At 40.4% G+C, this 16,514-nt stretch overlaps 1 protein-coding gene across 1 annotated transcript in view; it reads left to right on the top strand.

Moving 5' to 3' along the window:
• The window catches only part of DCDC2 (doublecortin domain containing 2), a 43,425-nt gene extending 27,566 nt beyond the window's left edge, over nucleotides 1-15,859 (top strand). The window contains exons 8-10 of the mRNA XM_064161078.1: nucleotides 1,958-2,055; nucleotides 13,818-14,156; nucleotides 15,387-15,859. Coding sequence (XP_064017148.1) covers nucleotides 1,958-2,055; nucleotides 13,818-14,156; nucleotides 15,387-15,482 — 533 coding nt within the window. The 3' untranslated portion in view covers nucleotides 15,483-15,859. The remainder of the gene's footprint in view (nucleotides 1-1,957; nucleotides 2,056-13,817; nucleotides 14,157-15,386) is intronic.
• Nucleotides 15,860-16,514: the final 655 nt, after the last annotated feature.

Here is a 16,514-nt window from a genome sequence, read left to right as displayed (position 1 = left end):
ATATTGTTAGTCAAAATGCTTAGGCATTTATAAATTCACTGTTACTGATGTTTAGTCTGTTCTGTAGGTATCAGGAGATTAGCCAGAAGTTAAAAAATACCTAGAAAGTTTCTCTGTGTGACCAGTGGACTCTGTTTCAAGCAGATGTATTCTCAGGGGCAGCAAAGCCACCAGCATAGCTGATATGGTTAAGAGGCAGGACAGAGTAGGCAACTGAAGATTAAGATCCTTGGCTACTGAGAGTCATGTAGCAACTTGCAGTGATCCTGACGACCAGCAGTATAGATCTGTAGGTAGGGCAGGAGGTTCCAGCAAGACTGACGCTCAGGTACTCAAGCTTCCACACCCATCAGAAAATCTCTAAGATGCAACCACCAGTACCACTCTGGAAGATCACTGTGATATTCCACAGACTTCCCCATTTCTGGCTCTTTGTTTCAGACTGTAAGAATGGCTTTTGTTGCTGGTCCTCTGGTCAGTGGCCTGTCAGTAGACATGTAAGGCTATCTGGATGAGCTGGTATCTCCTCTCTGGTTGGCCATTTACAGTGATAGGGTATGCCTCAGATTTTGTTCCCATGGTAAACTCTTTCAGGGCTCTTGTGGTGAGGAAGTAACTGGAAATCTAACTTCAGAGTAGTCAGTGGTGACCTTTTGTGCAAGTGGACTCAGGACTTCACTAAATCTTGGGCGTTTCCCCCATTATTTTAACTCCTTAATGTTTCTTTGAATGGTTCAGTGTTACATAGAATCATATAGAATCATAGAATCATAGAATCAACCAGGTTGGAAGAGACCTCCAAGATCATCCACTCCAACCTATCACCCTGCCCTATCCAATCAACTAGACCATGGCACTAAGTGCCTCATCCAGTCTTTTCTTGAAGACCCCCAGGGATGGTGACTCCACCACCTCCCTGGGCAGCCCATTCCAATGCCAATCACTCTCTCTGTGAAGAACTTCTTCCTAATATCCAGCCTATACCTACCCTGGCACAACTTGAGACTGTGTCCCCTTGTTCTCTTGCTGGTTGCCTGGGAGAAGAGGCCACCCCCCACCAGCAATGCAAATCAATTTGCTTGGCCAGTTGATATTATCATGGTCACATAATTTGATAAATAATTAAGAGACAGTTTGAAGCAGCATAACTATTTATTTTTCATTTTTCTTGATGTAGTCACTTACTGTGTTGGATATGAACACATCAGCATAGAACTATGCCTTTCCTAGGCAGCTGAAGAAAGAGGGGATGATTTGGAGTAGCCTGTGTTTTTAATTTCTGAGTTTTTTTTTCAATTTGAGGGGAAGAGGAACAGAAATGTGTGTCATTTGGAAGTTGTGTCTTTTCTGTATGTGTCTGTCTTCACTTTCCAAGTTAGGTCTTACTGAAAGATGTGTATTAGCAACTTAGAAGAAGTTATTACCTGCACTTGGGAGAAGAAAACTACTCACATGAAATAGTGTAAAATATTTGCATTATTGGATATTATTGTAACCATTAACATCATTACCTAATTTTTTTGATGTGGATGTGGAGTTTCAGCTAGAATTCTACTTGCACATGCCCAGGAGTGGGAAGCAGCTTTCATCTCAGCTGTTTCTGTTGATCTTTTATTCCTCTCCTGGTTCACTGATTGTAGAAATAGAAGTGATATGTATGTATCAAATTCAGATTCACTCATCACCTTTGCCAGAAGTGAAGTTCAGATCTACAACTTTATTCAGTCTGCCCTTCCTTTTCCTTCCCTTCTCCTCCCCTCTCCTTTTTATTTAAAAAAGAAAGGAAAGCAAGCTGGCAGTAATGGGAGATTGAAAACGTCATTGAAAGAGCTGAAGAGGGAACGGTGGTCATCTCAGAAAGCTGCTTTCAGAAACAAATTGAATGCAGTTCGGTGGTTGTGCCACACAGTGTCACAATTGGCCTTCACTTTCTATTCTGTATCTCTTCCCATTGTAGATGAAGATCTTTACAAAGCAAGAGAAGAGTCTGAAATGTGGGGGGCAGCAGAAGTACAGGAAGATGAAGATACTCATGTAGAAGTTCCACTGGACCAGGTATTGATTGAGCTTTAAAGTGGCTTTTCTTTTAGGCTCACAGGTTGTTTTGCTTTCTGCATTTTCATTCAAGTGTACAGTGTGATTCTGTGAAGATGGTTGTAACAGCTCAATGGGATGGCTTATTTTATGGGAGCTATAGGCAAATCTTCCTTTCCTTGTTAATGTGTCAAATATCAGTTATCTCTACATCAGCTTCAGAACTGCTCTGAGGGCCTTTACAGTCCCTACTGTCAGAATCTACACCTGGTAGAGCAACATAAAGGGATTAAGGCACAGAATCAAAGTCAGCATTATTGCAGTACTCAACTACAAACAGGTGTGGATTTGTCTGATTTTTATTCAGGCTGGCAGCAGTTTCTTCTGAACAAGGTGGTACTTAGCTGACAACTTTTAAATCACAGGACTTATGTGCAATAAATAGGTATTTATAACTTAAGATTATATCCCCTTTATTTTACTTTGATTTCTTTTTAAAACAAATTCATGTAAACTAAAAACAGGTAAGTTGAGGTTTATTTCAATTCAGTGGATAGCAGAATTCCATAAATTATTTGCCATAAAAGAACTGTTTTTTCTCCTAGTGAATCTCTGACAAGCCAGCCCTCCTTTTTGTTCTGCATGTTTGTAGGACTTTGCCAACCTGTTCAGCTTTGTCTCCAGTTGTTAAGATGATGCATTGTGCTTTTAGTATCTGTTGATAATAGCTTGGGGCCTGCCACAAGACAATATTTTTCATCCATGCTTCAGTGTAAGAAATCAGTTTGCCAAACAGATTCCTAAGGCTAAAATCCATCCTGACGACATAAAGGATTCTTATGGGCATTTTTTATGACTTCCCAGGGGTCAGCTCAATGCTGAGGAACAATTGTTAATGTGAGATTGTAAACAAATGGGAGAGAGTTAAAAAAATAGTTGTTGTTAAATACTCTTTAATTATCCAGGGTAATGTAATGGAGCACAAACAATCCAGGGGATTTCTGGAGTGTGTTGGAGAGAACTTTTTGGTGTAGACAATGGGATACATGGTTAGGAGAGCCATTCTGCTGGATTTTCTACTTGTGAATATAGGGGGTGTGATAGTGGCAGTGCCCTAAAGTGCAGAAGAGCACAAGAGATCTAGTTGATCTCCAAGGACATCTTCAAAGTGCAAGAATTAACTTCATGTGCAAGAAAACAAGGAGGCATAACATGAGCTTGGTTTGGACAGAAGACTCCTGACCTTGTACTGGAAGAAGCAGAGTGTGGTAGGTAGAAGAGGGGATGGACTGTTAGGGAGTAGTACAGAGAGATTGCCTGGGCATGCTGGGATGGAATTGGCAAAGCTGAAGCTTGCTGAGTAATGGAAATGTGCATGTTATTGGAAATAATCTATGTGGATTTACTGTGGCAGATCGTGCTTAGCCAACCTCTTTGCTTCAGTGGCTGGATCTGACTTGCTCTCTGGATGAAGGGAAAGCAGTTATTGTCATTGATCTTGCTTTCAACATAGACTTCCATATTAGTAGGACAAACTGAAAGAAGCATGCTAGATATGGGGAGGAACTGTATCTGCAGGCTACAAGGAAGGTGAAAAGCTGGCTGGTCCAGTGGATCTTAAAGATCAGTTGGTTGAGATTTAACTGACACTCCATTATGGATGGTGGTCCTCAGGGTTTGATACTGGATCTGATATTTTTTAATATGTTCATCAGTAATATGGATGATGGCATGGAATACAGGCCAGTAGTAAAGCCAGACTGTCAGCTTATATGCAGAGCTGCCTTTCAGAGCAATCTCAAGAGCTTGAAGGAATGGGCTGACTCATGAAGTTTGGGCCAACTCATGAAGTTTGATAAAAAAAAAATATGAAGTAGGGCAGTTGGAACACAGTAATCATGTTTTGGAAAGTCTTGGCACAGGTAGGCCAGGGAAGAATTGCAGATAGGGCCATGCAGCTCCTGTGACTAGCAAGCTGCTGCTGAGTCATTGGTGCTTCACTATCTCAAACAGGAGTTCAGTGAACTACAGCTTATGATACAAGGAGAAGCTTAGGGAGCTGGTTGTTTTATCTTAAAAGGCTAAGCAAGAGGAAGCAGATCAAAATGTTCTCTTCAGCTACAGATGGAGTAACAGAGAAGAATACAGAGCCAGGCTTTTCTCTGTGTTGTACAGCAAAAGGATGAGGTGATGGTCAAAACTTGCAGCAAGGAAAATTCTGATTGGACATAAGAAAAATGGTTTCAGCAATGAGAAGTGTAAGCACTTTCCTGTCCAAATCGACTGGGGAATCTCTGTCTTTGGTGATATTTAAAACTAGACCAATCAGGGTCTCTAACAAACTATTTTTACTTCCAGGTTAGTGATCTGATCTAGTGTGGGGTGTCCCTGACTGTGGCAGGAGAGTTGGAACTTGGTGATCTTTGAGGTCACTCCCAACTCTGACAATTATGTGATTCTGTGATCTCTGGAGCAGCTATCTTCAAAGTGGAAGTTGCAGAGCTCAGGGTAAATGAAAGACAATCCATTAGAGTACAGGAATAAAATGTCAGATATAATTTATAAATAAATACATAAAGAAGCATTCTGGGGGGTTGTGCTCAAGTAGTTTTTAATGGTAGAGATGTGCAATCAAACCAGTTTGGAGACCACTGTTATAGAGGTTTCTTCTAACATAACTTCTGTGATTCTGTATTTGTCCATCTTTGATTACTTCAGTCCTATAATCATCATCATTTTTTAAAGTAAGCTTTGATTTTTTTTAATGCTTGCTATTTAATTTGGTGCTTTCTCTTCAATGCATTTGTATTGAGTAAGAGAACACTAGGCATATATATGTTGTGTTCTCCTTCTAACAAATGCCTGAGGGGAAAACAGAAGTTTGATAACCTTATACTTTGTGTATTAGTTTCTGCCTGTCTTATTAATGTGTACATCAACATGGCTATAGCTGCAGCTTCCTATGTGGTTTTTGTTAAAGAATGGCACCATGCCATCAAAAAAAAACCCTAGTTCTCTCCTTTTTATTTTAAGCTGCTGTTTCTAAGAAGGATAATTCTCAGTCATGTATTCACTTTTATGGGAAGAAGTGTTGCTCTGCTATTTTATAGGTACTGTCCTTGAGGTTATGTGAATCAGTTGATTGGAAGAGGCAAGACCATGATTGTCCTGGTTTCACAGGATTACAGGATGTCAGGGGGTGGAAGGGACCCAAAGAGATCATTGAGTCCAACCTCCCTGCCAGAGCAGGACCATAATCTAGCTCAGGTCACAGAGGAACACATCCAGACAGGCCTTGAAAGTCTCCAGAGAAGGAGACTCCACAACCTCTCTGGGGAGCCTGTGCCAGTGCTCTGTGACCCTTACAGTAATGAAGTTTCCCCTTGTGTTGAGGTGGAACCTCTTTTGCTGCAACTTACACCCATTGCTCCTTGTCCTATCCCAGGGAGCAGTGAGCAGAGCCTGTCCCCCCCCTCCTGACACTCAGCCCTCAGATATTTATAGACATTTATTAAATCCTCTGTCAGTCTTCTCCAGACTAAAAAGCCCCAGGTCCCTCAGCCTCTCCTCATCAGCCATGCCCTCCAGTCCCCTAATCATCCTTGTGTCTCTCTGCTGGACCCTCTCCAGCAGATCCCCGTCCCTCTTAAACTGGGGAGCCCAAAACTGAACACAGTATTCAAGATGGGACCTCACCAGAGCAGAGTAGAGTGGGAGGAGAACATCCCCTGATCTGCTGGACATACTCTTCCTAATACACCCCAGGATCCCATTGGCCTTCTTGGCCACAAGGGCACATCGGTGTGCCATGGATAACTTGTTATCCATCAGGACCCACAGGTCCCTCTCCACAGGGCTGATCTCTCCAGCAGATCACCTCCCAGCCTGATATAAAGAATGCTACAGCTGTGTCTTTTCAGAGCAAGTACCCACCCCAGCTTCAGAGACTTATGTACTAAACAGCATTGGGCTCACTAGCCCTGTTAAATGCGGTTGTCTTTGAGAGGTGCTGAGGTAATTAGGATCTGTTGGGTTGTACTGATATCGCTGATACTGGGAAAGAACATGCCACCTGTCATCTTAATCTCTGTTTCTTATGATGCCCTGAAAGATATCCTGCCCTGGTCTTGACAGTGTAAACAATCAAAGGGAGAAATTGTTAGCCTGTTTGTTTACTGGCCTCTGAAGGTGTGTGAAGAATTTTTCTTGGTAAAGTATTTAACAGTGTAAATTGGGTTGTCAGGTCTTAGTTTTTAGGTTGACTGCAATTCATGTGAAATGCAAGAGCCCCAGAATTGGCTGCCTAACTTCTCCATGGAGATCATACAGTGCAGACAGCAGCTGTCCATTTTGCCATATGTCTCACCAGTTTGCCTGAGCCAGAAGATGAGGGAGAATCACTAGAGATGGGAGAATAGTTAATTCTTTCCTACCACTTCTGTACTTGGCAGCAGTAGGTGCTGTGTTTGATAGAGCTGCCAGCAGGCATTCAATGTTTTGGAAGCTGGTAACAGTGGGAACTTAGTACTTCCAAGCTTATGTACCAAGGCCCACACATTGTCTCAAATGGGAATATTCTTCAGTTGCAACCAACAGATGTTGCTACCTGGATGAGGAACTCAAAGAGGGTGTATGTGGGGGGGTAAGAATGAAAATGAATCATGCACACTATTAACAATTTGATTTTCATCCTTTCAAAAAAGACAAACCACCAACATTTACTGCAACTCAAGCTGTGTTTGGTTTATAATTTTAACATTTGATGTATAGTTTCTTAGGTAATCTGGCCAGAAGCCAGTTCCTTCTGGGTAGCACCGAGTTCTTTTTATTCTCAGATGGCTGAGGTTACTCAGACCTTGGAAGTGTTTAGCATTTAACATGTTCAGGTTGTTATTAATGACCATTTTACATAACTTTAAAGTCTGTCATCTAAAGCTTTATAGCTTTTTCTTATCTGAATTGCAGTTTCTGTTATTGCTAGAAATATGGAAAAGGACAGCCAGCCAGGGCTTGACTATCTAGCATAATGCATAAATATTTACATGGCAGCTTTCACTAGGATGCTGACACTTCTGATAAGCTATCATTTCCGTCAGCCACATAAATGAGATAGTGAGGATAGAGCTTTACTGTGTTTTCTTTTTATGCACCTTCTCTCTCTTGCCATTTGAAGTACACAGTTGAACAAATGCCAGATTAGCCATTAACTAAACTTAATGTAATACTGGCTAGACACCTGCTTATGTCCTCTTCTGTAAAATGCTGTCTGCCAGTTGAGAATACACTGAAAGAGCAGGATTTGCTTTCCTCCCAACTAACTGACAGTTTTAATTGAATGTCAAGGAAGAAAAATCAGTGTTTTGCCTAAAACCAAACCAGATCTGTCTGTTCTATGTTCTGTACCAAGACTTCAGCTCCCAAATGCTAAATGAATAGTTTCTTCCTTTCACATGCAGACTTACTTTAGACTGGTTGTTTACATCACTGTGTCAACATCTGTGGGAACTGATGGCAAACTATGAAATCAATTGTGCAAATAACAAGGAAACAAGGTGATTTTAGTGCAGTTCTTGGTAGGGAGGCAGTAAAACAATAGAAAATTATTGTATAAACTGGTAATTAAGTATGCAAATAGCAAGGAAACCAAGTATTTTTGTTGTAGTTCTTGGTAGGGAGGCAGGAAAACAATAGAAAATTATTGTATAAACTGGTAATTAAGTGTGCAAATAGCAAGGAAACCAAGTAATTTTGTTGTAGTTCTTGGTAGGGAGGCAGCAAAACAATACAGGTTTCTTATATATGATAATTGTGTTACTTTGAGTTTACTGATAAATATATTGAAATGAAGTCTTTCTGAGATAGAAAAAATCTGACTTGTAAAAGCTTTCAGGACAAACTACTATTTTTTGTTAATTTTATATAAGTTCTGATATACAAAGACAGCAGTTGGTAGTAACAGTGTTGAAATAACACTGCATGTTTGCATTTATTTATCCATTCCCATGAGCATGGTTGTTCTTCTCCCACACTGAGCCCTTGGGAGGTGGTGTAAGCGTGAGAATTATGAGATATGAAGTTGTCCAGTTCATGATTCCTACATGGAATTCAGGCATATTGTTTTGCCAGTCTGCTTTGCCGTGGGGTATCTGATACTGACTATTAAGATGTAAGTGGTGTAGAATGAATCTGTTGTGTTTTGGTTTTTCCCTTCCAGATTCATCATCCTCATCTGCCTGTCTTTTTCTGTGTTTATTTGTAAAAATCATTGAGTGATAAATTTGTCTGGCAGGCACTGATCTGGGGGGGGTTTATATATGTTCACAGCCTTAGCTCTTTCTCTAGCCACTTGCTTTCCATTATTACAGACATGCCCAGTGATTAATGCAGTCCTGATGCCACTCATTATTCCCCATTTCCTGGGCTGTAATGTGAGATCATGTTGCTCCCTTTGGTGCTCTGTCTGGAGTGTATTATCAGTAGCAGAAAATTTGCACCTTTCAATTTTCAGTTTTCATTACAGAGTATGTATTTTGCTTTAGAGACTAAAGATTCACCTCAGTGAACAAAATATTCATCTTCCCTATTGCTGAAGGCAAAATGTTAAAGTTTACATTGATTCAGCATTAAAATAGGTTGCCTGCTCAAAGAGACATTCCTAGAAGTTTTCAGGAGGAAACATTTTTGCATTTCAGAATGGCACTTGGAAAGAATCCATGCAGAATTTCTTCTGCTCAAATTTCACTGCAGAATATGCAGCTGCAATTTAAGCCTTATGGATTTTGAGTGCTGAAAAGCCAGCAGATAAGATTTTCCCCTGCATGATCTTCTTTCAGCTCCACTGATTTACACTTAATTTCTTAATTGTGTGAGATAGGGAAACCTACTCTGCAGATTGCAGCTTAGAATGAAAAGCGACGTCTTTCCTCAGTTGCAGCATTGAATGACTGTGGTTTCTGAAGCTATAGCATCAGGTTCTGATCTTTAAACTGGTCAGCTGTTCAAGGGCTTTCACTTCTTCAGGGCAATGCCTGCAAAGGCCATTTTCTTGTAAAAGTAGTGTTGATATCACTTTGAAAAACCTTTTGTCTCTCTGTGTGCACCTGTCTTGAAAAAAGTCTATCAGTCCTAGAGCAGATGATCTCTCAAACTCCTTTAGGGTATTTTCCATTCACTGTTGAAGAGTCTGTTTCTGGGAAACCCCCACATTTCTGTATTTTTGCAGCTGTAGTAGGACTTCTTTTTTAATGCTTACCAAACTTCTGGTCTTCAAGAAGCTTGATAGATCATAATGTCTTGTGAGGTGTGAAGTTTAGGCAAATTTTAATGTACACATAGAAAATGTTACAGAAAAACTAGACATGATTGTCAGTGAAATAGATGAAGGAAAATGCTGTTGACTCTGGATCTGATCAGATGTTTTCTTCTCTGCCAAGGTTATTGTGATGGTTTGGCTGTTACCTGCCCCCCCACACTTAAGAGAAATCACCCAGACTAGGCTCAGCTGATCTGGAAATTGCATGAAGCTTTCTATTTGCAGCTCAGCACAATATACAAACAGGTATCTACAATATATATAGAAACACACAAGTTAAAATGCAGAAACACAACAGCCCTTCCAGAAACCTGAGTCCCCAGGAGGGGCTCCCAACCACCCTTCCACCTTGTCCCCACCACTCTACTTTACCCCAGACTTTGCCTTATGTTCAAGGTGAGTTTGGAGGGTCAGCCAGGGGGGTTAGGAAGCAGAAGGATTAGCCAGGCAGCAAGTTAGAGAGAGAAATGCAGCCCAAAGTCCAGAGAGAGAGACTCTATCTATGTTTGTGTTCTTGTTTTTATACATCTCAGCAAGCCTATAAGTGAAGTAGATATCACCACTGTTTCCTTTTCGTAGCCTATAATCTAATTCTTCTCACCAAAATATCCCAGCTAGGCTTAAACTGGCACAGTTATTTTGTGCTTGAAGTATTATGTATGTATCCAGTTACCACACAATGAGATCAAGGGATGGAGTTTGAAAATCTGTTTTTTCTACTCTTCAGACTACATAGTTACTTATGAAAAATTAGGACTCAGGCACTGCATTTGTTGATGTAAAAGGAAAACAAAACCCCAACAAATTAGAACTCATCCAACTCATTAAAAAGTTGGTGTTTAAATGTTGTGGGGATAAAGACCTTTTCACCTTCAGGTACAGCACATTTGCTATGTGGGAAATGTAAGACTGATGAACCCTTAACTATTCATTTGCTTGTTTTTAAGAGCCTGGGTTTTGTAAATGATGTGCAAGAGAAGAGGGCTGCTGTCACTTAGCAACCCTGTCTGGTTCAGGAACAAAATGTTTTGCTGTTGGAATCTGTGCAGTGCTGCTACAAAACATTCCTGACTGGGTAAGAGCAGGCATAGCTCTGTTCTGGAGAGGTTTGATGCAATCAAAGTTAAGTGTTCCTGATGCTGCGTCTGTGAGGTGTATTCAAGCCAGTACTTGCAACCATAAAGATTTTCATTGTCTATCTCATTTTTTTGTCTGTTCTGACCATTAGCCAAGTAAACATTTCCAAATAGCTTCAGTAAAGCAAAATTATGTTTTACATTAATAGTACAAAGGAATTTCCACCTTAACTGATTTGTGATACTGCACTTTTCAGTATTCTAATATCAGTTATATCCCAACCCTCTGAGAGGTTACATTAGTATCCCTAAAGGAAAAGAAGCCAAATGCTTCAATATCTGAAGATTTCCTGACTTACTGCTTTTGAATGATGATGGCATTTGGTAATGTAGATCTTAAGGAATGATATCATGATTAATGTAATTAGAATATATCTTTCTTTTTTAAACACTCCTCTTTTTGCTGAGATGTTGAGGTACTGGAACGTGTCCAGAGAAGGGCGACAAGGCAGGTGAAGGACCTGGAACACAGACCCTGTGAGGAGAGGCTGAGGGAGCTGGGGGTGTTTAGTCTGGAGAAGAGGAGGCTCAGGGGTGACCTCATTGCTGGCTACAACTACCTGAAGGGAGGTTGTAGCCCCCCAGGTGGGGTTGGTCTCTTCTGCCAGGCAACCAGCAATAGAACAGGGGGACACAGTCTCAAGTTGTGCTGGGGGAGGTCTAGGCTGGATGTTAGGAGGAAGTTGTTGCCAGAGAGAGTGATTGACATTGGAATGGGCTGCCCAGGGAGGTGGTGGAGTCACCGTCCCTTGAGGTCTTCAAGACCTGTGACTGTGCACGTAGAGGCTTCTATCTTACCTTTTAAATTACCTCATGATAGATCTTTTCCTCTGGATCAGTGTTGATTTTAGCTTGTTGAAAATGTCCCTTCTAATGTATGCAAAGAATGCATTTTGCTTTCCAATTACTAGATGTAAACATGACTTTTAACTTTTGTCTGCAGTAGTAATAGCTGTTATAGTAATATGCTTGGGTAGCTTGAAATTTTCACTTAATATAAAAGCATTATACTTGCACTGATGGATTTGCATTACTGATCTTGTTTTGTAGTAGTATCTTTCAGGCAATTGAGCTTGACTAGTCAAATGATATTAGTTGAAATGTGAATTGTTATTTCGTGCCTGTTCCTTCTGAGCTTCCAGTGAGTTTCTGGGTACAGTTCAGTAATGCTGTGTTTATCATCTGTGTTGCACAGTTTTAACACTTAAAAAAAATTGTATCAACACCTATTGTAGACAGATGAGATCTAAAGATTCTAGTCATGACAGCACCTTAGGATGCTGCCTTTTAAACATCCATTGTGCTTTTATGTCAAAGATTGCTTCCACAGCAATGAAATCAGTAAGAGATTATGCATTAGGATGCACCCTAAAGTCTACACATCTTCTGCCCAGGTTAAGCCACCATACTAGAGCAGTTTAGGCAAGGGTAGATATTTTCTTCTGATTGTACCCACTATCAGGAAGCAACAAAAAAGTGTAAATAGTGATATCTGGGATGACTACAACAGTTAACCAAGAAAGTCTGGATTTATTTCTTTTCTTGTCCTTTCTTCACTCAGTGTTTGTAATGTTGCAGGCAAGCGTCATTAAGCAAAACCAAACCCACGTATTTTTAGCTCTTGATGTCTGGTGCATTTAATTTGTCCTGCCCTCCTCTGGTTTTATTCAGAATCCAGACCTGTTGATTTCCTTAGCACACTGAAAATAAATTAGTAGATCACCTATGTAAGACTAGCAGGTCACTTCTGAGAATTTGCGGATCTGCAGTTTTGTTGCTGTCCTTATATGCTAGAGATTGGACTTAATCTTAGAGTTCTTTTCCAGCTGAAACAATTCTCTGAGGTTACCAAAGTTGGCTCGTTTGCTTTGGATAGTATGTTCTTTGAAGGTGTTTGTGAAAACTTGGCTTGTTTAATTTTTATTGTAGTAGCAGTAAGGCCAGTTTGATGTTAGCAGATGAAAGTGAGTCAGGAAAACTTGGATAAAAGCCACACAGAGTACTGTACTTTGAAAATTACTTATTGAGTCATTATTTATCTGGTCAGGTAACCATGTCCTATTTCTAGCAATTTGTCATTCTGTGGACTATTACAATGCAATAACTTGTTCTGTTTGGAGCTGTGTCAATGCAGTATTGTGCACTGGCATAATAAAATGATCTTATGTTGCTGCTTAGATATCAAAACGAAAGCAAGTTGTTTCTTCAAGAGCCTTTAATGAATTGTTGATATTGCTGAACTAGATCTTACTAATATTTTGAAGATAATGAGGGAATTCTTTTGAAATGTTAAGATTAGTGAGGGAAAGAGAATTTTAGATGTGACTTACATGTCTGTAGCACACAGCTGCCTGCGTAAAAGAGCTGCTAATGATAGTAAAATTGCAAAGACTTTTGATTGAGAATCTGTTGTGCTGAGCTGGTTTGCTTTAAAGATAAGGCTTTTTTAGATGAGCTTTTGTGTGGGAGGCAGACACCCTGTCACTTCTGAGGGAATTTTTTTCCTCGTTATTTTCATTCAAACCTCAGCACAAGTACTTAAGTCAACTTGGCAGTGGGAGTATTGGCTCACTGAATAGTCAAGTGAATCTTCAAAGGTGAAACAAGAAGACAAAGGACAAAAGCTAGTTAGTATGTGAATTAGTCTTACAGGATGTCATGAAATTATGTTGCTAGCAGCTTTATCTACACATACAGAGTTTCTGCTTACTCTTCTTCAATATTGGACAATATCCTGTTCCCCCTGATGTGGATCCAACTGTGTAGGAAAAAGTAATTGTTAAATGTCAGATCTTAATCATGCCACCCTACACAGGGGTCTTTGGGAAGGGTAATGAAGTTACTAAAGTGACCAGTACATTTGTCTGATCTCTCTTGCCACTTTTCTGTGAATGCAAAGAGGGCAGGCTACACAGCAGGGCAAACTGGCATGGTATAGCCTGGTCAATAGGTAGAAAGCTTCCTGAAGAACAGTTTGTGGATTAGTGATGTACTACTTTTTATTGTGACAGGATTTTATAAACAAGTACATGCTAAATTCCAGAACTTTGAAGAACCTGAAATAGCTGTTGCTGTAGTAATTAAATTTACCTCATTCCAGTAGTTTTAAATATAGTCAATCTGATTAACCCAGTGTAATTTATTTACATCTCACTAACACTTTTTATGTAGAATAAGACTGCATTATGGAGTCTTTGTACAGGAACATAATTTTCTGTCCATTTAGACAAACCTCAAATGAGCATACTTATTCCCTAGTAATGGCTGTCACATTTCAGGATTGCATAGAGCATTCTGATTTAAAATACCTCATAATGCTGCTGCTTTTTCACCAGAGACCAGCAGAAATTGTAGATGAGGAAGAAAATGCAGAAGAGGAAGATGACAGGGGAGAAGAGGCATATAATGGAAAGGAAGAATACCTAGATGTGAATGCAGAGGAAAATGGGGAAAACGTTAACAGTGAAGTGGAAGAAAACAAGATAAAATTAAAGGAGAATGATGAAGATGAAACTCAAGAAACAGAGAATGTTGACCACGCAGAGGAAGAGAAACATTCCCATTTAAATGGCAAGAAAAATGAAGAAAATGGTGAGGGAATGCAGCGCTTCAACTACCAAAGTGGTCTTCAGCCTGAAGAAGAAACAAAAGAGGACCCTGACAGTCAGAACCAGGTAAATGCTTGTTCTTTCAGTTTGTTGTTCTGAAGTTATTGTTCCTCATCCATCTCAGCCTTCGGGCTCTTAGCTAGTTTCTAAGAAGCTCACCTCTGATAAGGTCCTGAGAGCCCTCATGAGAACTTCAATTTGTAGAAAAGCTGTTTACTGCTCACATAGATCATTTACATCAGAAATTATGCTATATGCCCTCCAACTGAGAAAGCAATTGTTTCTCACTGTGTGATCAATCTGCATCTCCTGCTTTCCTGGCTATGATGGATTTTGAAATAATTAAAAAAGCCAATTAAAAAATTACTGCAATTTCCAGAAAAGCATAATAACCATTATATACTTCCACACTATATTGTCCTTTAGGACAAAGGAGAAGGGTGTGATGATATGACCACAATGCCTCGTTATTTTGATGGGTAGGCTATAATGGAAGCTGCAAAACTGCATTTCATAAAAGGCTCTTGCCATTGCTTTGTGGAAGTTTGATCTCCCTTTCCTAGAAGTTGGAAAAGACAGTAGTGGTGAACAAGATTCTCAAAGCAAGGGCGTTTAGTCAGTTTAAAAGCAAACATACTGTAAATTTAGGAGACATGGTAACCTGCTACTGGCTTAGATGGAGGCATGCAGCCCAGAAGAAGGAAGTGGACTACCCTGACTCAGGTGAATCGACCAACAAACGAAATGGTTGAAACAAAGTCTTTTGTTTGCTGGGGAAAAGTGGGATTCTTCAGTGTCAGAAGCAGAACAACTTGCTGCATGTTTCCTGCTGATAGGCTGCTGAAAAACAGACTCCTGTGCCACTGGGAATCATTTCTTGCACCTTGCAACTGGACTTGCTTCTGCTTCTGTATGACAGACATTTTTCAGTTAAGAGCACCAAGTGACAGCTCAGTGGGCCTTGAATTTATTCTGTGCTGGATGTATTGATTTTTAGTTTTAGAAAAGCTGAAATTGTTCATGAAAGCACAGAAAGTGAGTGAGCTTTCACTTGAAATGGGTATGTGGGTAAGCTGGATGTTTGATGGGAGAACTGGGAGGGAAATGCTAATTTAAGTGCTTTCTCATTTAGAAAATGTATAAGGTAAAAGGAAATGTTAATGTGATTGCTCTCAGAAAACATTTTTTTCACATCAAGAATACCTTATGTAAAATTTAGAATGAAGTGCTACCACTGTATTGAAATGAACTCTTTATTTCCCAATGAAGTTAACAATACTTGTCCTTTTTCTCTAGGTTGATTCCCATCTTGAAAAAACATCCACAAATCCAAGGGTGACAATCACCAGCCCACAGGAAAGTGAAAAAAATGACTATGCTGCAGTTTCATAGATAGAGAAAATGTAATGAGCAGAAAATGAATGATTATAATACTTTAAAAATAGAGCATGGGGTTTTTTTGTGTTTGATAACTTATAATGGGAAGATAGGTTGACTGCCCACATACTGAGTCTTTAGAAGATGCTGCCATATGTACTGATAGAGAAAACAAATATTAATAGCTACTAGAAGAACACAAGAATTATATTTACAAAGTGAGATTTTCCAATAGAATTTGATGAGGGAAATACAAGAGTCCTGTATAGTAGTATTAGAAATAATTTGACTATTCTGTGGCACAAGATGGCTAGCAGTAATAGAATATAACCACAAAAATTACACATAGAATCATAGAATCAACCAGGTTGGAAGAGACCTCCAAGATCATCCAATCCAACCTATCTCCCAGCCCTAGCCAGTCAACTAGACCATGGCACCAAGTGCCTCATCCAGTCTCTTCTTGAAGACCTCCAGGGATGGTGCCTCCACCACCTCCCTGGGCAGCCCATTCCAATGCCAATCACTCTCTCTGCCAACAACTTCCTCCTAACATCCAGCCTATACTTCCCCCGGCACAACTTGAGACTGTGTCCCCTTGTTCTGTTGCTGCTTGCCTGGGAGAAGAGAGCAACCCCTACCTGGCTACAACCTTCCTTCAGGTAGTTGTAGCCAGCAATGAGGTCACCCCTGAGCCTCCTCTTCCCCAGGCTAAACACCCCCAGCTCCCTCAGCCTCTCCTCATAGGGTTTGTGTTCCAGGCCTTTCACCAGCCTTGTCGCCCTTCTCTGGACACGTTCCAGCACCTCAACATCTTTCTTGAATTGAGTGGCCCAGAACTGGACACAGAACTCAAGGTGTGGCCTGACCAGTGCTGAGTACAGGGGAAGAATAACCTCCCTTGTCCTACTGGCCACACTGTTCCTGATGCAGGCCAGGATGCCATTGGCTCTCCTGGCCACCTGGGCACACTGCTGCCTCATCTTCAGCCTACTAGATGTTTAGAAAAAGAAAAGAAAACCCAAACCCAGCAGTCAAATCTAGTGT

This window comes from Pogoniulus pusillus, chromosome 21 (assembly GCF_015220805.1).
Source record: "Pogoniulus pusillus isolate bPogPus1 chromosome 21, bPogPus1.pri, whole genome shotgun sequence".
NCBI classification, from domain to species: Eukaryota; Metazoa; Chordata; class Aves; order Piciformes; family Lybiidae; genus Pogoniulus; species Pogoniulus pusillus.
This window is presented reverse-complemented; position numbering and strand designations above follow the sequence as displayed.